This window comes from Prorops nasuta, unplaced genomic scaffold (assembly GCF_024137725.1).
Source record: "Prorops nasuta isolate Cenicafe-Biocafe unplaced genomic scaffold, Cenicafe_Pnas_1.2 PNAS00003, whole genome shotgun sequence".
NCBI lineage: Eukaryota > Metazoa > Arthropoda > Insecta > Hymenoptera > Bethylidae > Prorops > Prorops nasuta.
The window spans coordinates 4,448,289-4,471,937 of NW_027116800.1; the positions used below are offsets into that span (position 1 = coordinate 4,448,289).

Here is a 23,649-nt window from a genome sequence, read left to right on the forward strand (position 1 = left end):
TATGCAGCTTTAACTATTTTTAGATTTTTAACAAAATTAAGTAATTGCAAGATATAAGAAAACACTCCCGGTTATTCAATAAAATATTTAATTGGACGTACATCATGATTTGTCTGGCTGGAATAAACTTTAAATTGATTGAATAAATTAGGTAGTATGTAATCGTAATGTCTAATTCTCATTATTTTAACCTATCTATGTAAACATTTTCTTAACTTCTTTTCGGATAAAAATAGTTTTCAAATTATGTTTGTTTTCACCAACTGTTTACTTTTTATACATTTACTAGAGAATTCCATTGACTCAAAGGGCATATTATCAGCGTTAACACTGCCTCTAATAAAAGAGTTGATACCGGAAATAGGCATTCGTGTTAAATTTATAGAAAAATGGGAGCAACTTTTTGGTGACAAATCTGTAAGATGTAATTTATTTTAAATCTATAATAGTAATTTTATTGTTAATTAACATTATGTAAAAATATTTTCGTTGTTATATGATTTTTAATTATTTATAGCTCAATAAGGAGGAGGATAAAACATTGTGTGATACTGACAGCATATCAGACGAATCTGACGAAGAAAATACCGCATCGAATTGTCAACAATTAGAGAGAACAAAATCTTTTGTAGGAAATGACATGTATAGGAGGCTCACACAGCCGAAAGTAAAAACAATACTTCAAAACAGTCATTCAGGTCGCACAATAATTCAAAGCTACAAAAAATCAAAAACACTTTCAAGGCAGAATCGAAACATCCTGGTTGATATAATTATTACACATATTATTGATCACGTTCATGGGTTTGTTAAGCTATTTAAGAAATAATATTACTTTAATCGTATTAAATATAAATACATTTAGATATTTTTTTCTTTTACACACAACAGAAAATTAAATAAACACGACTTTCATATATTAGCCAAGGATATAATAGAACTTTTTCCAAGCGAAGATATTAATTTATATTATGTTCCTCCAATTTCTAAGAGTAAATCAAAGTATGAAAAGTCTGTATCTGTTAGAGGTAAACTAGCCGATAAATATAGAAATAAAATTCGAATGTACAAGAGATTATCAACAAATTTTACCTCTACGAATAATAATGATTCTGATGGTATGTTACTTATTGTTTAAAATGTATTATATTAGTATTATTAACTTGTATGTGTTTAATATTTATGTCAAAATTGTGTAATGAAACTTAACATTTTTTTAGACAATATATTAAGTAATGACATAAAAGATAGCATTACATGGCTTGGTAAACATCAAGCTCCTTGGGAAAGCGTAATAAGTCATTGGGAAGTGACAAGAGCTACACGAATAAGCGAATGGCAGAAAAACAAGGATAAACACATTTTTGATATAATTGATAAATGGCCAATATTACGCAATCCAATGGGTTTTATGCTAATTGAAAAAGATTTTGATTATTTAGAATTAACGAAAGAAGTAAATTCTATAGAAAATTGGTACAGTTTTTTTGAGCGCATACATGCAGTATGTCCCACTAATAAAAAAAAAATACAACGCGTTGAAAATCTGAATGATTTATTGCAGCAAGAAATAGGAGATGGTAAGATCAAAATATACTTCAGCTTTTTTCCTTTGAAGAATTTATAATACAGATGTTTTAAAAATTATAGAATAATGAACTTATTAGGCTGCAGAATTTACATGTGTAGTAATTTTTATTTTCATTAAAGATTCGAAAATTGCTGTACAATTATCTTTACTGGCTTATATGATACCTCCTAAAGGAAGAATATGTACAAGGAAGAAGCACTTCAAACCTTCTATGGCCGAATGTGAAGAAAGTATTATCGTTCATGTTACAGTGAGTTTAGTTTTTTTATATTTATATTAAAAATTCATTTTTCTTAAGAGAAAGATTTAATAAGAAATTTGTGTTGCAGATTGCTGGCGATGTGACACGTGTGCGCGAAGAGAAGGCAAGAGCTATGCAACAATTAGGTCTTACAGTTCAGCCGTATATTATTGTAGTGGGACCATCTTTAAAAGATATTTATACTACATTTGTATGCGTTGATACTATTTTATATACAGTTCCCACGGTTTTGAAAGCTATAGATATATGCTTTAAAACTTTTCATACTTTTGATGCTAATTATCCATCACAAAGTGAACACATATGGTACCTCATTCAACTAGAATTGTACAAGTTTACAACCAGGTACGATAAAAAAATATCTTATATTCTTGAAATAATAAGTGCATTAAAAAATAATGCATAGGCTTGTAACTGCATAATTTATCGTTCGAGTAATCATATATATTTGGATAAAATATATATTAAAAAGTATTATTTTTGCATATATATTGCTATTTCATACAAATTTGTATGAAACAACATATTAATAACAGCTTTGTATTTTTGGTTACATTATGTATTTCTGTCCGATTTGTCTTGAACCTTGTCCTACAGACAAGCATTTTCTTTTGCACTGGAAGTTAAAGCATGATGTTTCAAGACACAATTTAACTCTTCGTTGTAGACAATATAATTGCGCTAGAATATTTACTGATATACATAATTTTAAAAGGCATTTGCTTCGAGCACACATGAAAGATTTTATTTTTGAACCATATCCATCAATTGAAACTCAAGTTGTAAGTTCAAATTGCGAAGAAATCCGAAAAGATGTTGACATGTGGTTTACAGATTCTAATGATGCAATGATTGAAGACACTGGCATTCACATATTAGATAGTAGTAGCGAGGAAATTTATAAAACTCCGTCAGACTCGACTGATGTTTCCGGTATTAAACCTATACATTTTGCAAAACAAATGTGCAATGTTACTGCATTATTTGTAGCTAAGTTATATGCAAATAATAATTTACCGCGAAATTTCGTACAAGAGGTAATACATGATGTCAAATTAATTTTAAATTCTGTTCAAACTATTAAAAAGAAATGTAATTCTGTGCAAGACTTGGATTCGCAAACTGAAATAGATGAAATGTTTGAAATTTTCAAAGATTCTTTTAATATTTATAAGAGTGAATATCAAACAATAAAATACTTTTCTGATTTTCAATATCTCATTTTGCCATTTAGAATTATCATTAGTTCAGAAATAGATTCGAGACGTAAAGCAAACAAAAGACAAATATATGTAAAAGAAAGAGACTTGTATGTTATATCTTTAAAACTTGTATTTACTAAATTTCTCCAGTTACCTGGAATTTTTGGTTCAATTTTATCCTACATTAAAGAAATTAGACAGAGTCGATCAGTATATTCAATTCTTCAAGGAGAAGTATGGCCAAAGATAGAGCAGAAATTTGATAACATTGTACTACCTTTAATATTGTACTATGATGAGTTTGAAGTTAATAATCCGTTAGGAACTCATCGGGGCATAAATAAACTTGGAGCTGTCTATTGCAGTATCGCATGTATTCCACCTGCTTATTCAAGTGTGCTTGAAAATATATTTTTAGTGCAATTACATAATGCCAATGATCATAAAAACTTAGGAAACAAAATAATATTTTCTAACATTATAGAGCAGCTCGTACAGCTCGAAACAGATGGCATATATATTGATATATCAGGTTCATCACAAAAAGTATATTTTTCTTTATTACTTATAACTGGTGATAATCTTGGACTCAATACCATACTAGGATTCAATAATAGCTTCAACTCCAATTATTGTTGTAGAGTTTGCTCAATTGAGAAAGAAGACCGATTCAATCAGTTGATAGAAGAAGAACAAATAATACGTACAGCTGATAACTATAAAATAGATGTTGCTGAATGTTCAAATGGAGTTGTAGAAGAATGTATATTTAACATATTGCCAAATTTTAATGTTCTTACTAATATTTCTTTTGACCCTATGCACGATATCTTCGAAGGTATTTGTCGTTATGAATCAGCACAGATCTTAAATGCTTTAATAAATACTGAAAAACATTTATCATTAGAAACTCTTAATAATAGAATTCGCTTCTTTGATTTTGGGTTAAATGATGATATCAATATACCGCCACCAGTAAATAGAGAAGCTTTGAACAAAGGTTGTATTATATACACAGCATCAGAAATGTCATGCTTTATAAAATACTTGGGTTTATTTATTGGTGACTTGATTCCAGAAGAAAATAAAATATGGAAACTGTATACTCTTCTTCGTGAAATAATTTGTATAATTATGGCTCCGTCATATTCAGAAGGTACTACAAATTTACTTAAAATTATATTGTCAGAGCATCATGCTTTATATTTAGAACTTTTTGGTGAACGACTCAAACCCAAACATCACTTCCTTCTGCACTATCCAAGGCTTATGCAAAAAATGGGTCCTCCTAAATATATATCATCACTACGTTTCGAAGCTAAGCATAAATCATTTAAAGATAGTGCAAAAGTAATCACAAGTCGCAAAAACATTGCATATACATTAGCTTTAAAGCAACAGTTACAACTGAATTTTAGGTTAATGACGAATAAAGGTTTTGAGAAAGCTATATTAATAGGTCCTACATTGAATGAAAACTTGAATGATTTACAGAGTAATACGAACTCGCAACTTGCTTTTTTTCTTAAGAATGTTGACTACACCACACAATCTTGGATTTCAATTGATGGTGTATTATATAAACCAAATATGATTCTAAAAGTAAATATTGATGATTTGTTTTCATATTTTGGGCAGATAAAAAATATTTTAGTAGAAAGAAAAAGCTCTAATGTTCATTTTGTGTTAAGAAAACTTATAACTGTTCGTTTTTCCTTGCACCTTTATGCTTTTGAAGTTGCTCTAACTAATGAGTTGTATTTTATTTCACATAAAAATTTATTTAGTTATATTACACATAGTATGCATGTTACGAGTGATAATAAGTTATATATTCCATGCATTTGATGTAAAGGTATAAACGAGATGTTTTTAAGTTTTCTCTAAACTATGTAATATCATATTTTATTAAGGCCTATAATATGCGTTTGCCCTGTTAAATAAAATTTATATAATTTGTGTTTTCTAAGAATAAATTTCTTTAAATAAAATTGCCTTTAGTTTACGTACATTATACAACCCTTTCTGAACATCAGTTATTTCATGATAAAAATACTTGCAATTAAAAATTATTTTGTATATATATTCTGTGTCAAAGAGATACTTGATTTGATATTGAAATTGAATTTAATTATGATAACAAATAGTTAAATTAAAGTATGCGTTATACATAGGAAAAAGAGACATCTGAATAATTTAGTAAATGTTCACAATTAAGCAAATTCATCCTTCACGATTAATTAATGGATTTACTTATTTATGAGCAATGATTAAATTATTTAAATATTTCTTTTTTCTATAAATAACGCATACTTTAATATAACTTTTTGTTATCAAAATTATATTTAATTTCAATATCAAATGAAACATAGAATGTATTTAATTCTAATGATTTTGTTATAGGGTCGAATAAAAATAAGATTGGATAAAACGGAATTTAATTGAATGAATCGTGCTATATATTCAATGATATTTATACTTAATTGTATAGCTTACAAACCACATTGTTTTAAACACCTATAATATTAGAGGTACATAACCTACATTTATCTTGACATGAAATAGAATTGAATTAATTACATTTGTTATCAAGTCAAGTAATTCAGATATTATTTGAATAGCAAAAATGATCCTTCAAATTTTATTTGACTACTTCTTTCATTGCAACAAAAGATAATAAAATCGCATCTATTAAAATTGTAATCAATTTAAGTTATTTTATAATTAATTTTCATAGTATTTGAGATAAAAATATACATGTGTGCATTTCAATGGAAGAGTGTCAATGGTATTACAAATGAAGATAATGTTTCATCAAATAAATATTTTATTCTTTTAAATAAATTGTTATTTAGGGCAACGTAATATTAAATTGAATGGACTGTACTTGAAATTCCTTATATTAAGAAATTACAAATTCAATAAAATAACTAATTGCATTGATCACATTTTTTAAGTAATCAAGTTAATAATAATTGCATTTACTTTATTTATAGTCAAATCAATAAGGGATCTGATTATTTGAAGTATTCGTTACTTGCTGTAATTTTAATGATATTATTTTTCGAAAGATGTTATTTCAAACAATTATAATTGACATTCATATAATTACACTTTGTTTCCAAAGAAGCACTTCTTCTGTCAATTTAAGTTCAGCTATAAAATTAAGAATTAACGGCATAAATAGTTAAATTGATTATAGATGTTTCTGACAGCCCGTGACGCGACGATTTGATTGAGTTGATTAGATTTTCGTTAATTCAAGCGCATTTTTTTTTCAGTGTATATTTAAAAAACACTGTCAAATTCGTCAAACTTTATTTCCATGCAGATTTAAGCAATTAACATTTCTCCATCGAGAAAAATCTTACATTTATCAATTTTTTTCCTCGACATCTCGATCAATACCATAATTGCCAAAAATAACTGTTCACCGATCGATAATTAAAGCTTTATAGCCCGAAGATCCATATATCATCGCACAGATCAACGTTTTTCCCATCATCTAGCTAGGATCATCCGTAATTATATAAGAAACCATGATATTTTCACGAAACCTTATTCCCACGCAAAGTCAAGCAATTATAACATTTTCCGTCGACAGCAAGAATCTTACATTTATAGTTTTTTTTTTTTTTTACTTTCATCAATAATATGCTCGCACAAAAACCACTGTTTACCGATCGATAATTAGCCGTCAAGTTTCGATCATTGATCCATGGATCATTTGCGTCAACTTCTCATATTCTTCTTTCGAATTCACCAGGCAATAATTAAGAAATAACGAATTTCACATAATATTAATCCCAAAGCATAAACCAATCGACGTTTTCCAACGACGGCATTTCTTCTCACCTCGATCGATAGTATGTATATATGTATATATTTAAAACAACCATTGTTCAACGATCGATAATTATTCTTTATTTACATCTTAAATTTCTTTAAAAATTACAGAAAATTAGTCGAAACCTTCGTCTGTCGATCATTGAGGATAATCCGAATCAACACCTTTTTATTTCTTCAATATCGCATCAATAATTAAGATACAATAAATTTCCTATAATATTAATGCTATAGCAAAACAATCAAAGTCCTCCATTGACGAGTTTATCATATACATATACATTTATGTATAGGAAGTATCGTTTCCTTACCCCTAGCTCTATTTGTGCAAAATTCACTTGTCATCGATCGATAAAATATACCTATTATTTCCCTGCACAATAATGTATCTTATGATTGCGATGGAAAAATTAGCAACGAGTTCCAGAAAATAATTTATAAGAAAGCAAAAAGCTTTTCGTTCGATATACGATTTATACGTGCGTGTATATATATATATATGCATTAACGTTGTTGATAACAAGCCGTCTCGCGATGTTGCGTAAAATCAATCGTAGGCGCTATATCTTTGCGAGTGAAAGTTTCACCAGTTGCGATGTATATAATGTGAATTTACATGTCCACAATGGCCAATGCGTTCTATAATGCACCATAATGCAGCCTGAAAATCCATGAACGGCCACTGCGATTTATGAGTGACCATTACAAATTGCGCCTGTTATTCTTTCCAATTACATCTCGAGTTTACAGGACCCACTCGCTGTCTGCGCGAAAGCAACGAAAACAATAATATTTCCGTTGATTCTTTTGCAAAACGCTGGCTCCGACTAAAATTTTATTATACACCATGCAGTCGATTCTGCGAGTGTGCAAGCAAACGTGCAAAAGAGTCGAGAAGCAAAAGTCAGTGTAAAAAATGTTAATTGCAATATAAACAATTTTACTGATTAAAAATTAATAATGTGTAAATGATATACACGTGCAGCAGTAGTGTTAAAGTTGGAGAAGAAATTTAATCCCGTCGGAGATTGGAAGACGCGCGCGAGGAAGAAGCCTTGTGACGTGCAATAATAATATAAAAATAAGGAATGCAGAAGAAGTAGAAGAGAGGAGAAGAGATAATAAACTTTCTTTCCCGTGGTCCAAACTCGATTGACGTATACGTGTTAACGTTCTCTATTAAACAACGTTTCGTTATCGTTGGAGGAAATGTCAGAGGAGGAGGAGGAGGACAAGACTGAAATCCTCGAAGAGTCTGTGCACCCGTGAAGAATCGTGATACATCTTCTGGTTGTTCCGTAAATCAAGCAACAAACTCGAACGCCTAACTTTATAACAGCATAAGATTTGCTTCAGCCATATCCTGCAGAGAGAAGAGGATTATACACGCTTCGAGTCAAGGACCATTTTCTACTCGCTCCTCGCATGAATTATCTCAACCATGCGAAATCCACCAAGCACTGCACTCCCCTCTCGCCTCGCACTTAATTATCAACCACAATTACGAGGTTATATACACATCTCACCGACACTCCAGCATACTTTCGATAAACACCTTTATTATCGAATTATTATTCCACCAGAGCGTTAATTCGCCTTTAAACTCTTATCCCATACTAGAAAACTCATTTGCACAAATCTCATTGTAATTATGACGTTTTCTAATACCGAAGTGGAACGATGCTTTTTTATTTCGTCCGCACGATAAATTAGCCAAGATTGTTAATTATTCGAGTTTAAATTGGATTATGACGATGAAAAAATTGAAGCAAACGGTAATTTGCTAGTTCGTATATAACTGGCGAAATTTATATTACCCCAGCAGTTATTAGCGGCACTACCTTATATAAATAAGAGTGCATATTAGATATGAACCAAGGCCTTTCGGAAACATTTTTCTGGTAGTCCTTGTGAAAATTTATATGATAAAATGAAAAATATTCCATGTAAATTGTGTGACTGGAATAATCCTATATATTAATGAATCATTTGACTCTTGGCTAAAATTCTAATTAATTCCTGAGAAACTATGACCGTTAAATATGCAATAAATTGTCTCATTCACGCAATGTGAAAATTCCTCCGTTCTCCCCGTGAAAAACAATTGAAAAACAGGCTTAGCACGAAGACAATTTTCACGCTGAATTTTCAATCGAGAGATACGGCCAAGTTATCGTTTATAGCTCGTGTATTGAATTCACGGTTGAAATTGAGATACACAGTCGTCCGATTTGAATGCATGCCTATATAGATTTGCTTCACGAGGGATTTGCATGATCGATTTACAAATTCCCCGAATTTAAGACTGCTCCGGCCGCAGTGATTTCGATAACAGCTCGATTTCTTTGATACTTTTTTACAGCTCTCTGTCTCTCTATCGCACGCGCGGTGTTAATCGAGAAATTCGATCGATCACTCTTCGTGCAAAATTCTTCTAATTTTTGAGGGGCTGAATGCATGGAACGACTCCATATATTTCCCGGAGTGTATATATATATACAAGAGCGAGCCAAGACGATCGAGTCTCTCTCGGTTCCCTCTCCTTCATTCTTTTTCTTCCTCATCCTCCTCTATCGATTTAGCTGCTGCTGCAGTGAAAGCCGCCATGCTGGAATATCTTTCCGAGCGATCGATCAAGTCTCTGTCTAAATCAGCTGATTCCCACGATGCACACGGTGATTCACCCTGCGCGCACCGAACGATCGACGAATGAACATGCGCGCGCCCAACTCGCGGGCACGGGTCTTTTATTTCTCTCTCACCGCGAGAGTCGCGCGGCACGGCACTTCCGTGCTTCTTTACTCGTCCTCCCTGTGCCTCCCTTTGCAGTTTAACCGCTTCCCTCACGCTCGAGCCTCGACGCGATACTTGAGTTTCTAGAATTCCCAGCACCCCCCCTCCCTCTTCACCCACTCCGAGAACATTGCTCGACGAACGCCTCATTTCAGCTCTTCTCTATATTTCTTTCTCTCCGACGAAATTCATCAGCAGTAAATATCGATGAATTATATATTAAACAAATATTTTTATCAATTACAGTTTAACCGCCGTGTATTATATGTTTTCATAATTATCCTCTCCCTTCGCGATAAACCTCCAAAAGCCTCGCTCAACGCAGACACCTCGCTCGCGAGCCACGTTCATTCTTCTCTCAATTTCTGTTCAACGAAAATAATTTCCAGAACGAAATAAAACACTGGCCATATGTTGCATAAATTTATACACACGTAATTGAAGAGTATAATTAGGAAAAACTTAATAGACAGTTTGTATCGAAAGTTAAAACTTATTAACAGTTACTCGTATACGGTCATATTTTTCTTAATTACACGATACACTTAAGCAGAGATATTGTGTTTCCGCCTTGGGCTTTCAGCAAAGGTTTCTCCGTCTAGTTTTCAACGCTCGCGGATTCAGATAACGGGCGACAAAACAAGCGTATATATATATATATATATATATATATATATATATATAGTATATATGCTATAGCTTGACGCAATATTGTCATCAGAGACAAATTAAAGTTTGCGTGTAGAAGGTGGCAACTTGCAAAAAGAAGCACGTACGCCTTTGGCGATTGTAGGTGGAATTTTCCATCTGTCCCTGTATCTTTCTCTCGCTAAGAAACAACAATCGAAGAAAATAAGCATTACCACTACCACCACTCCCCCCCCCCCCCTCCCCCTCCCTGACTCATTGTACTCGCGAATCGAGTTATGTAAATTGCTGAACATGTACGCCATTATCGAACGAAATAAATAAGTCAACCACTCGTGCAATTGCAGCGTCATTTAAGAAGCAAATGGATAAACGAATTTTGAGCCACTTTGCTAGATTTGCCCTAGAACGCTTATAGGCCAACAAAACCGTAAGCTGTATTGACGCGAATGGCTACTCCAACTTGACATTGATTCATATGCTAATGAAAATCCGTGTGAAGCTGGAGAAAACAGAAACCTAGCTATTCCCATTAGCAAGTCTAATCTGTTTTTTTTTCTTTCTTTTCTCTCTCTCCGGAACTTTTTCCTATATATATATATATATATATCCCGCTCCCTGTCTTGGCTCTTATCCAATGGCTCATCGTTTTCAATTCTATACCGCGATTTCCCATACGTCTCCTTTATCAACGCTGATCGTGAAAACATTCCACCAAAAATTGTCGAGAAAGCCGCAGATTTGATTAAAAATATATTATTATAGTCTGTGCAGAAGATCGAATTGCGAAAGGATTGAAAATTTAGCATTTCGTTAGTTATTTCGATAGTTGATTCGTGCGAATCGTGGCACATTGTTCGATTCGTCACTCGATCTCCTTGGGTCGTGACAGTTTTGCAATTGGTGCATGGAATTTAGAGATTTAATGTCAGCGAATTCGTGTTGGGATTGACGATATAGAGAGTTGTTGAGATTTCACGGTTGATCGAATCAGCTCGTGGCACGATATTTCATGGAAAATTTTCTGGTGTCTCTCGGTGGTCCACCGGAGAGTTACGTACACACACACACACACACATATGTTTGTAAATGTGTCGTTGGTGTATCCGATAGCCAATGGCGTTTTATTCGAGGCGTTTTTACCTTTGGTTTTGGCGACATAAAAAACACAGCCGGTGGCTCCCCGCGAATCCTCGATAAATCGCTGTATCGATCGATCTTACATGGACAGATCCGTAACGCGATGTTTAACGAGGCAAGCGCGTTCGCATCGAGCGAGATGCTGCCGCGCCGCGCCGCACCGCACCGCACCGCACCGCAACTATACATAGCGCGGAGATACTCACTCGCGGCAATATCATTGCGCGTTGGCTAATAAGCGAAAGCTCCGAGCCTTCGTCCTTTTTCCATCTCGACTTTCTTCGACCAAAAACACTATCCAAACACGCAGTTTTTCCCCATCTCTTATTCCTCTTCCTTTTCCTCTTCTGCTTGCTTTTCTTCATCGCTGTAAAATATGTGGAAAAAATAAAAATTCAATCGAGAAGTTTCAACGACGATATTATAGTCTCTCGCCAATTTTAGCTTACCAGTTCTTTGCGCTGTTGCTACTATAAATGAGAAAGTGGAAAATCGATTGCAGTTACAACGCAAAATGGCCACTTTTTCGTTCAACTTCTTTTGACGAAATTCTTTAGCTCCATGGTGGTACAAACACTGGTAAAAACATGAGCGATAGAAAAATATTTCTCTATGTTGCTTGAGTAGGAATTTATTTCCTCTTGGAAAAAATAGCAAAAAGCCATGCACGCGTCACCGTTACCAAATTTCTGTTAGACAATTTTTTATCAGATTCCTGGACTGATAAAATATTTTCTGCTAGTGAAAATAAATTTATCAAACGGATCGAATTAAATTGCAGGAATTCTTGTGCAGACAAATTTTTAAAAGTGCTTGAAAAGCAATTTTTAATAAGAGCAAGAGAGAGAGAGAGAGATGTTGAGCGCGCGCCGCTGCTGTCACCATGAAGGAACCATTATCCCGATCGCCTTACATTTCTACGCCCACGCAACGTGATGTAAGCGAGGTCGCATATATTGACCGCAATTTTTACTGCACACTTTTTTACCCAATGGCTCGTGCCCGCCTACCAAACACGCTTACTTTTTACATTCCTCGTCTACGCTTCATCCAAAGTGCCGTGGGTTGTCTTTATTAGGCCATATTATCACTGATATATTTAAGCACAATAATTGCTCCATCGACGCAAAAAAACGGACCAATCACACAAACACACAAGATTCTCGACATATCTCGCAAAGCTTAATATCTCGAATTTGTCAGTCTCGGTAAAAGACAACGTAACAAAATCAATCTTTCCTTTTACAAATTGACATTTAAATGTCATGCTAATTAACAAAACAGCACCAACGGGAGAGCTAATGGATAAATTTCTTTCAAATATGCTACCACTTGTTTTTACTATTTTTTTCTTATTAGTCATTATTGCAGATATAGTATATCATAAAGGTGCGAGATAAGAGAGAGCAAGATTTTTGCAAGAATTTGACTGGCGAATCGAATGAATTTTCGCGCTGCAGGAGTTTGTAATTTATTAGGGGAAAGCTTGATCCAAGACGATCAATTCCAAATTTTATTTGCCTTTTCCTCAATTTTCTAGAGCAAATCATGAAGAATGATATATTATATGAAAGCGGTGCATCCCGAAGAAATTAAAGATACACTCCCGGCCATCAGGGACAAACGTATAATATATACGGTACGTTTCATAAAAAGAATAACGTTACGATCAACCAAAAGTTACATCATCCTCGAATTTCATCAACGAAAGAAGGAAATTATCAGCAAAAAATTAAAGAATTTCCTAAAATACTGTTTTATATCTCTGAAATTAAGTTTCGATCGACTCATCGGTAAACTCGTACGCAACGATGTCTGAAATCTCGTGGTTAACAGACGTGCGCGTATTATATACCTTCAAAAATGATACTTAAGACTGCGCGCGTACAACCATAATCACTCAATTACCAGTAACCCAACAACGTCTACATTTAACTCTGTGCATGAAATCTAAATACATTCGCGTAATAATCATGTTAATAAAGTGTGTTTGAGAACAGGAATAAATCGATTTCTCGACTGTTATCTGCATTTTTATTTCTTCAGCTGGATCATCGAGCGAGATAATTTCCCTAAGAGATATAAACGAGGGAAGAGACGTGCGGTTCGTTGGTAACTAAATCCGTTATAGGTATTATTTAACAGAGAGAGAGAGAGAGATTAAAAAGTGGAAAGTATCGCATATAGAAGCGATGCGTGACTGCATCTTCGATTCTTCCGTGATCAGCAATTCCACAGCGATCAAAGGACTTGCATCATCGAAAGTACATAAGCAAAGGCATAAAGGGAACCGTGTGTAAGACTGGGGAAAGCGGTGTCTATCAACTGTTCCAACATCGAGCATAACCATTAGCATCCCTCATATATATATATAGTATACTCGATCCCGCCACCATGCACCTATCAACCGCCAGAGACTGACTCTTATCGTTCCACCATCGCTCGTTGCAACGAAAAAACACAGGTATATCCACGCGATCACTTTCCACCGGGTAATGCACAAATTGTACTCGGCATCAGATAAACCGTCGAAACAACCAGAGTCATCGCAGAGTTTGATAAAAGAACCAGTACGAATACCCCGAAGCGTTAAATCGCGGTGCATATGCCTCATTGCATGCGTTTATATATATCCTTTCGACTCTGTCAGCGAGAATCCAGCTTTATCCCTGCAGAAGGATCTTTTAGCGGAGAATTCTCAACGCATTTATAAATCGTTGTTGCATTCCGAAATATTCGTCATTGTCGCGCTTATATATATATATATGGGGGGGGGGGAGGGTTTGCATATAATCGTTGCTCGCGAAATCTCAGAGTTGTTTGGTCTATTGTTCGGGGGAGGGAGTGAAATATTGAAATATATAAAGTGAAAGAAAATGAAAAAGATGCAGAGCGCGCCGCGCTTATATATATATATATATATGTTTATGAGCGACGAGCAAGCACAGAGCGGTTCAAACGAAGCGTGTCGTTGCGGTATATCGGTCTCGCGTATCACCGCGCTTATCATTACTCGATCGGCGACTATCGATCACCGCAACCAATCGCCGGGGCCGGGGCAAGGCCTTTCGAAATCCGTAAATGGGAAAGACGCGAGAAATTGATTCGATCCCTCCACGACGCCGCGGTATCCGGCTATCGCTCACCAGCCATCACCGTCTATTTCACCTTCGTTATAGATTCGACTTAAACGGCGACCAGCATAAACATACCGTGATTGAAGAAGACGTCTTCTTCTTCGATCGCCATGTCAAAATATGCCTCGTCCCTCTTTCCGAATCAAGCGACGTACATACATATATATATCTTAGGTATATAGGGGAGACCGGGGACAATTGTAACATTGAAATTTGTGGCTCCGTCCATTAATGAAATTTAAAATCGTTCAGTACCTTTCTTCAACACTACAAGACACGCTGTAGTTGCAATAGTTTAGGACCGCCAATGCTAAGCCACTGTTCGTAGAAATGAGAAAATCAGTTTTAGGCACTCTTTTGTAATTATTTCACTTGCTCTTTAACTCTGAATTGCTCAAATACTATTATGTAAATATTAAAATTCAATACATGACTGAAATCGTCATTTCTTTGAGTAAATTTTTCAATGTCGAACGATTTTTAAATATGAAATTATCTTGGCTAAATTTTACTACGTAGTAATTTGGAGCGTGTGGAGTCAATTGTAACAAGTAAACCGATGCCGATTGTACCATGCTAATTGAATAGGAAAATCATAGATGTTTCTATCGCGTCTTCAATAACTCATTACATATTGCAATAAACATCGTTCCGATCAAATAAATGTTCAAATGTTACAAGAAATAAAAATAATTTTCATAAAAAGAATTTTATTTTTATAAAACAGTCAATAGTGGTTATTTTGAGTTTTTACAAGTAAATTTCATTGTATCTCATGCATGTTAACCTTTAGATAACATACTCCGTTTATTGAAGTATCTTCAACTACTTTTTTATCCATGCACTATGGGAATTACGCACATTTTACAATTGACAATCGGTGTGTTACAATTGACCCCTGTAAGGTATCGATTGTAACAAATTGCACGTGGTACTATATTCATTGTTTGCGTATGGATTAATTGAAACATCACTTCAATAAAAATATATTTGCATTCTAGACATATGTAGTAAGTATTACAATTTTTTTGGAGATTTTTGACACTACTAGGATCTTTGGAAAAAAATGAGATTCACTTTTTGTTACAATTGTCCCCGGTCTCCCCTATAGGATTTTCCTCCAACGCGAGTCAGCGACGAGGATCGAACGCGAAATTCTAATTATTATAGGGGAAAATTTTGCGACCAGAGGATTCTCGCATTTCTCTCGATTGGCGAATGGAGGATGTCGTTATTCGAAATTTTAACGAGGGCCCGAAGTTAAATTTTATATTTAGATCAGGTGGATCGAGCGGTGTACAGCGAGTAGGGAATATCTGCCAATTCGACAGATTTTGCAATTTTCTCCTTATACAAATGGTTAACAATACATTACCTATATACGTATTTCGTTCATTGAGATTTTCGAACGTTAAATATTTCTCCTTCTGTTTTTAAATCTCGTCGAGTATTGCTGGTTCCTCTATAAATGGCAAGGATTCCTCGAGCCAGACAAAAATGAAATTAAAAGATTCCTTTTATTTTGGCAAAACGAACATCTCGTCCTTTGGAGATTTTAGAGCGAATAAAACGCCGAGTATTCCACCTCATCCTGGTTAAAAAAAAAAAAAAAACGTTTCTCTAGAAAGAGATAAAAATCAAATGAAAAAATTGTTTTATTCCTAAAACGAATATCTCGTGTCTTAAGATTTTAGAGGGAATAAAGCGCGTCGAGTGTTTCGGCTCGTCCCTTATAATTCAAGTCGCAGTGATCGATGATTGCTCGAGCGAGGCAAAAATAAAATTAATAATTTCTTTTTATCGACAAACCGACCATATCTATATAGCTGTTCGAGACTTTAGAGCGAATAAAGCGCAAATCGCGAGGATTTCTCGACTTGGAAAAAATGCATGAAATTAGTACATTTGTCCTTATTGGCAAAGCGAGTATATCTCATTCTTCGAGATTTTAGCGCGAATAAATCGATCGGTGGTACGAACGATCCCAGCTTATTATAGGTAAACCGATTTATAATACCTTGTAGCGAACGATAATTACCATCGTTGAAACAAGAACGTTACGAGTAGTCTCGCTGGAGAGAGATTCTTGAATAAAATGATTGCTCACCGTTGGAAAATAATATGAACATAAACAACGGCTGGGGTCCGTTAATAGGAATAAATATCGCTCGACGTATGTTGCAAAGGTGAAGTTTGCAAAATACCCCTCGTGTACCTTGAAAATGAAAGTCGCCTTGGGAAAGAAAAGTGTATCGACGCGAAACAGGATGAAAAGTGAAGGGGAGAAGCAAACGGGGGAAGAGGATCACTGTCCAATCAATGATTTTATTCAAAAAAAGTTCACTCGTAATTATCCAATCTCTCCCTCGGAGTTCCTCCATGCACGCGAGAAATCTTTCCGAAAACAGCTCTGCGCATATACATGCATGGTATATATATATATATATAGCAACACACTTGGAAAGCCACATTATATTCCCAGATGCCATCGCCGATAATGTATATATGAATCGCCTCTATCAAGACGTCATATAAATCATGGAACGTCATCGAAATGGATGTCGAATCGAGATCGCGGCAAGAAATTTTTCCAGCGTTTGCTCAAGATCCTTGCCAGTTTTCTTCGCGCGCATTCTGTAGAAATTTTATTTATGCTTTTTACCCCCGAGGCTTTCCCTCTAAAGGCTCGTAAGAGTTTTTCACGCAAGTTTAAGCTTCTCGCCAATCATTTATCGTTCCTTTTTCATGCTTTTTGTCAATGGATAAAAAAATCATCCAGATGGATAGTTGCGGGGCTGCGGGATATAGGTGAAGAAACACGTGTACAACGGGTGCATGCAGTGTGCACGTATATATATATATGTATAATGCACACGCACGGTGTGCGCTTGCCTGTTTTAGCTATGTTAAGCGGCACACAACACTCGTGCCTCGCGCCTCGTGCTCGCCATCGTATACATATATATATATATATATATATATATATATATATATACGTGCGGAGCAATGTATATAAGCTCGTAATGCGTGTAAACAAGCCGATGATCCGCCACTTTCCCTCGAAACACTGTGCAGCGAGCACGGCATGCCGGACAAACAAGCGAGCATTTAAATGCCGAGAAAACAATTAACGATACCGATTCTCCGTGTCCACGAAACTTGGATTTCTTTTCAAATTAATTCCTTTACGAGCCTCGCGCGAGCTTCCAATCGTACCACACGCGCGCGCGCGCACGCGTGCACACACACACACACCGCACGCAGCTATTGAATATCCTCGACGCTTTGTGTATTTTTCCGACGAGTTTTTCTCAAATCCACACACAGTGCCAAAAGAATCTTTAATGAACTTTCTCTCTCGAGCGCACAATGTATAACCCATCTGATCAGCCGTCTTGCCACGGAGCAATTAAACTGCCTCGGAAGCAATTAATTTTCTATTCTCTCCACGTAATATTTTTATAATGCAAGCGTATAAAATTCGTGAAAAATTCTAACACGTTAAGATTATACTATAATTAAGCTACAAAAGTCATTGGATTTATGCATGGTACCGCGCGCAGCGCAATGTATACGAATTATTAACGTCTTCTGCGCAATGACGAATTGGAAATAACAGGGTACGTAAACCCAATAAAAGTTCAAATGTCGCGTTACGTCTCTATACGACCGATTGATTTTCCTCCATTTTCCCTGCATTTTCTTCGCTTCCAGCCGTGTATCCAATTGCAATTTTTTTTTGTTTCCAATTACAAAATTCCTATTTTCTTCGACAAAACCATTTGCAAGAGAGTATAGAGCTTTCCTATATATATATATATATATATATAAGAGATGAGAGGGATTTTTGTACTCGAGCAAGTTACATTTTATTGTCTCCGTTGCGCGTATACACGTTTTGTCAAAGTTCATCAGGGTTCATCAAAGCGGAGAGAGAAAATACATTGTGCCATACTCGCTCGCCGCGGTGCATGGTTTCTCACCAGATGCTATCCGAAATCCGGAAGCGAACGATCGAGTATCGATTACAGTGTTGCGCGCGACGTTGATTCCCGAAGTATCGGTTGCGAGATAGACTTTGTGTGTTTCGTGGTTGCGGGGGGGGGGGGGGGGGGAGAAAAAAGACGCACCGAGCTAGCTGCGAGTGGAAAAAGAAGCAATGATATTGTATATAGCGAAGAGAAAAAATTGAGGAGCGAGCGAGAGAGAAGCCTATAGATTAATTGCGTTTCCGTTTGGCTCGATCGTGAAACGTCTCTTCCGGACGTGATCATAAAATCAATGGACATCGGCCACTCTGATGGGCTTCTTTCTCTATATCAACGCTTATTCCCATGCGGTGAGAGACGCGCGGGCAACTTTTCGATAATCGATTATTATTATTTACACGTCGAGTTACCTGCAAAGTCCATCATCCCACGCGCGGTTCGAAAGCTGCGCGCATTTTAAAGCGCACGATCGTCTCTCGCGCCGATCAATTATATATTTGTCCGATCGATTCCTGCATGCACGTGGATCGAAGCCCTATATTGGTACGTATATATATATATATAGGAGAAATTTATAAGATGGAGTAATATCGCTTTTGTATTAGAAATGTCCGTTTCGCAAGCTCCGCAGCGGTTGTGTTTATAGGAGCGAACGCCGGCTGGGACGGTTCTCTCTCGTAATTTATGAATTAATTAGCGGCGAGAATTGAAACGTTGTTGTTGTTCATGAAAATCCAACGTTTATCGGCCATTATTTAGCGAGGGAATCGATTCCGCGCGTGGATTTTGCCCGCGTCGATGGGATATCTCGTGTCACGCTGCGCCACTATAGAGTGTGTAATTTATAACGGATGTAAATAATAAATTCCAGGGGCTCCGCGGGGTATACGGAGAAGAAAATAAGTACATCGAATGCAGGATCATTGTTTGCACAATAGCGTTGATACGTTGAGTGGCCTGCAGGGCCACCTACGCCCAGCACCGCAGCGTAGGTGTGAATTTTCTGTTTCTATGGACGCGCCATTAGGCTCGCGTTCCTTGCATTCCTATCGATTACTCGCGATAAGAGTTTCCCGCCAATTCTCCGAATCTGTGCATATCGATGATAAAGAATGATGAAAATAAGCGTGGTACAATAATAAGGGGCGATGTTGCGGATAAAATTGGAAATTAGTGTCGAGCGGACGCGCGCGACCGAGTGCCACACGTATAGTGCAGGCGTATAGAAACGGGAGAATCAAAGGGGATATAAGGGCGCGCAGTGGTGGTCGGACGGTGGCAAAAGTGGAGGAAAACGCGCACGCACACGCACCGAGACTATAACCCGTCGCGTCGCGCGAGCGAGCGAGCAGCTCCGTAACGAGCAGGCTTTCATTTTCGATAAGCGATCAACTCGCCCGTGCAATTCCTCGAAAAGGTCGGTAATCCCGCATAAGAGAGCCGTCCCCTTGAAAAAATCCGCCCCAACGACACGCCTGTCGTCGTACATATATATATATATACGTGCACATGTGTACAAGTGTTGCATGCACGTTTCAGTCGCCCGCCCGGCCACTTGGCAATCTCAGAGATTAGAAACGGTAATTACCGTCCCATGCTATATATACATATATATATATATATATATATATATATATATATATCCATATTTCACTTGTTTTCCGACAAAGAACAGTTTCACTCGGCCACGGCGCGGCGCCGTTCCTTCAAAGCGAGCTTCTCGTTGTGCAAAAGTCCATTAGTTCCTTTCGCATTCGGCAACCTTTTCGGCCCGGGCTGCTCCATCGACTGTAACGAATCAGCTCTTATCCTTTTACCCCCGCCCGTTCCTTCCTCGCCTTATCCACTTATATACCACGCGTTTCCTTCAGTTTTAATTCTCTCTCAACGCGACCAATTCCGCATACACGCCTCACAATTCGCTCAATCTTGCGATATATTTACCAGCTGCGAGACAATCGATATATGCAACGTATACGTGTGTCAAAAATCCAACGACACACTTTTCTCCTTTTCATTTTTATTTATTTATTTTTTTTCTTTTCTTTTTCTTTTTATATTAGTTTTTTGGCGTTTTATAACAGTGACTTTGAATACTGCGATATCTCATCTTGTTATAATTACCAGTCACGTGACAATTGGTACTTTTTTCGCAAAATACCAATGACACTTTTTCATTTTTTTATCGCATAAAAGATTTTCCGTAGTAGCGAATAGATCATGTGTAACAATCTCGCAATACTTATACGAGTTACGAAATAATCCATGCTGCACATGCGAGTATCAAAAATTGAACGATTATCTTCCATCTTTTTATGTACTATTTTTTAATCGCGCATATATAGTGATTAAAGTCCAAGATAACGTTCCTGTGTTATAATTATAAGATAATCGATATTCTCTAATGATAAAAACGAGAAAAGACTTGTTTTTCTCTGTATAAGAATTTTTTCATCAGCGCTAAATTATTTGGTCGGTGAAAAATAGAGGGTAGAAACGTGAGGCATTGCGCGAGGGTCGAGCGAAGAATATTATTGGCCTGCACGGATCGACTGCTCGTATATACTCGGTAGCGCGCAACAAAATCGACATTAAACGCTGATTTGGCCAATTATTGGTGCAATAAGCGTGTGCGATCCTCGTAGGACAGCAGTTACATCAGCTTGCAACTCGCTCATACCCCGTTGGTTTGTACTTTCGTAACGCGAATAGAAGCGTCCGTACTGCCAACTTGCGATTATCCGTGAAAAATCTCAAAGCAAAGCACGCTTCGGCCAAAGGCATATGCATGGCAGTCGGATCACGCGAGCTATCCGTTAATTCCACTCGAGCCAATCTCGCTAGAACAATAAACCGCAATTATAAATTTCATCCCCTCGATTCTCCTAAAAACAATAAAAAAAAAAAAAAAAAAACCCTGGATTTTGCGCAGCCGATCCACTGTTGCGTAATCCGCGGAGCAAAAGTCGGTCCGACCAACGATGATTTTTCCACTGAATCCGACTCGATTTTTCCACCGAAATCTCGCAATCGTTGGGCCCGTGCGTCTCCAACCAAGGCGGAACCGGTTTCCCTGCGCGCCAATTATGCGACACGGGAGGCTTTGCTCGCGAGGATTTCGATAAGACACGTAGGAGCGAGAGAAGAGATTGCTCTTGCAACCACTCGACTTTGTCCTTGAAGAAAAGCCCCACACCGCGCGGATATTCCGTCCAAGATTCGCAAAGCCGTTGAGAGAGCAGGATACTCCGAAATTGATCAAGCTTCACCTTGACAATTTCTTTGCTGCAGGATAACACGACGTTATAAATCATTTTCCTCCTTTTCTTCCATCAACGTGACTCTCGGTGCTCGGCCATTTCTGCTCGAACAATATGGAGAGCCCGACTTTTCGCCCGAATTCATTTAAACGTCGTGTATGGCGAAAGCAAGGCTCGCCATTTTTTTTGTTTCTTTTTTTTTTGCCCAACGCAAAATAATAAATCGGGGATTTTATTAGGGAGCTATAAATTGAATAATATAATTGTCCAAGAAATATTATGTGTAAAGCGAGAGCGAGCCCGAGTAAAATCAATTATTTTACAGCGAATTTTCCAAGAAAAAACTCCACTTTTTACGCTCTGTATTAGTGGGGGTATTTAAATATAATCTTTTCAGTCCCGTGTAATATTTTCATTGACCCTGCCTTCGAACTGCGGAACGCTGAAAAATCAAACGATCGGGTAGAATTTATGGATAATTACATTCGATTATGTGAGAAAGTGCCTGCGGCAGAAGAAGCGCAGTGCGCGTCGAAAACAAACGAATTAATGGCCATTTGTTGTGCATTTATCGATAAGAAACGCACGGCGCACGGATATTGAGGGGCGCTGCACGCTCCTCGCTCGGAAGAAGCGTCCACTGCAGTTGAGCACCTATATGGCTGCTATTCGCAGATAAGAGCCGGCTTCAAATAATATACCCTAGATGGAATACATCTGTTATTTTTAAACAATAAATTGAACGAGGATGGTATAGCAAACTTATAAATTCAAGTCAACGTACAAGTATAATAAATTATGGCTGCAGTATATATATAAAGCTGGAATTCAGGTAATTATATATAAAAGCACAGCGAGTCTGACTATAGGGACCGTGCATACCAATACAATAATAGTGAGATTAGAACGTGTTTTGGTGTATATGCATACTATCCGCACAAACTATCGGTCCATTTTCGCGGTTAGGGGTACCAATTTATTTATATGTATATACATTGATACTTATTTGCTATCATTGTATTTGCTGCACGCTCCCCTCCCTATTAGTCTCTATATAATAAATAGAAATAATTTTATTATCGAGTTGAAATGAAATATCTTTATTAATTAATAATTGATCATTCACAGGATGATGTGTAGTTGGCTGGATAAAATTTCCGTTTGCCGATTGATTGATCAGCGTGACATTGAAACCCTATATTTAATAATAATTAATAACGCGTCTCGAACGTATCACTGGATCCTTACAAACAATGCCTCACCAGCTAATTTGTATCGCAAACATAATATCCTATATGATAATCTGGCTATTCTTTCCAGGGGGTCTCCCCGTGTACGCACGCGAGCGCTTGTTTGTGTGTGTAAGAAAATAAGTGACTTCAAGGTGTAAAAAGGCTCGGAATGGTTATTAATTTTCCATGATTTATTGCCTATAGTGCAGCCAGAACTGGTACTGAACAGAGTTGAATAAAGCAACGTGTAAAGCCAAAATGTATCGGTGGAACCGCGATCAATCACTGTGAAAGTATAAGCACCGCAACGTATTTCTCGTCCGTGACGCGTGAACGCGGCCTGCAATGTCGAGAGAGAAAAAAGATTGACGAGAACATTAATACCGCGAAGAATAACGTCGGCATGCTCGAAGACCGAGCAATATAACGTCGAGAGAATTAACAAATATTTGACAATTATTCGTCCACTCGACAGGATTTCAATTATTTCGCGATGCTACGCCAATGAGCGGAAAGGGGGGGGGGGGAGAGAGAGAGAATAAAGTGAAA

At 36.7% G+C, this 23,649-nt stretch overlaps 3 protein-coding genes across 3 annotated transcripts in view; 2 read left to right on the forward strand and 1 right to left on the reverse strand.

Annotated features, from left to right (window-relative positions):
- Positions 1-23,649, reverse strand: part of LOC136785069 (enolase-phosphatase E1-like) — a 70,809-nt gene that overhangs the window by 45,173 nt on the left and 1,987 nt on the right. The window lies entirely within an intron of this gene.
- LOC136784289 (uncharacterized) lies at positions 130-2,632 on the forward strand. Its single transcript, XM_066744873.1, has 6 exons — positions 130-417; positions 518-804; positions 892-1,118; positions 1,221-1,580; positions 1,711-1,841; positions 1,921-2,632. The coding sequence occupies exons 1-6, from the start codon at positions 247-249 to the stop codon at positions 2,257-2,259; spliced, it is 1,515 nt and encodes a 504-aa protein (XP_066600970.1). The 5' UTR covers positions 130-246; the 3' UTR covers positions 2,260-2,632.
- LOC136784300 (uncharacterized) lies at positions 2,411-6,148 on the forward strand. The gene is made up of 7 exons (XM_066744882.1): positions 2,411-4,812; positions 4,911-4,981; positions 5,057-5,113; positions 5,214-5,254; positions 5,649-5,652; positions 5,793-5,916; positions 6,052-6,148. Exons 1-7 carry the CDS (start codon positions 2,411-2,413, stop codon positions 6,146-6,148), a joined length of 2,796 nt encoding a protein of 931 aa, XP_066600979.1.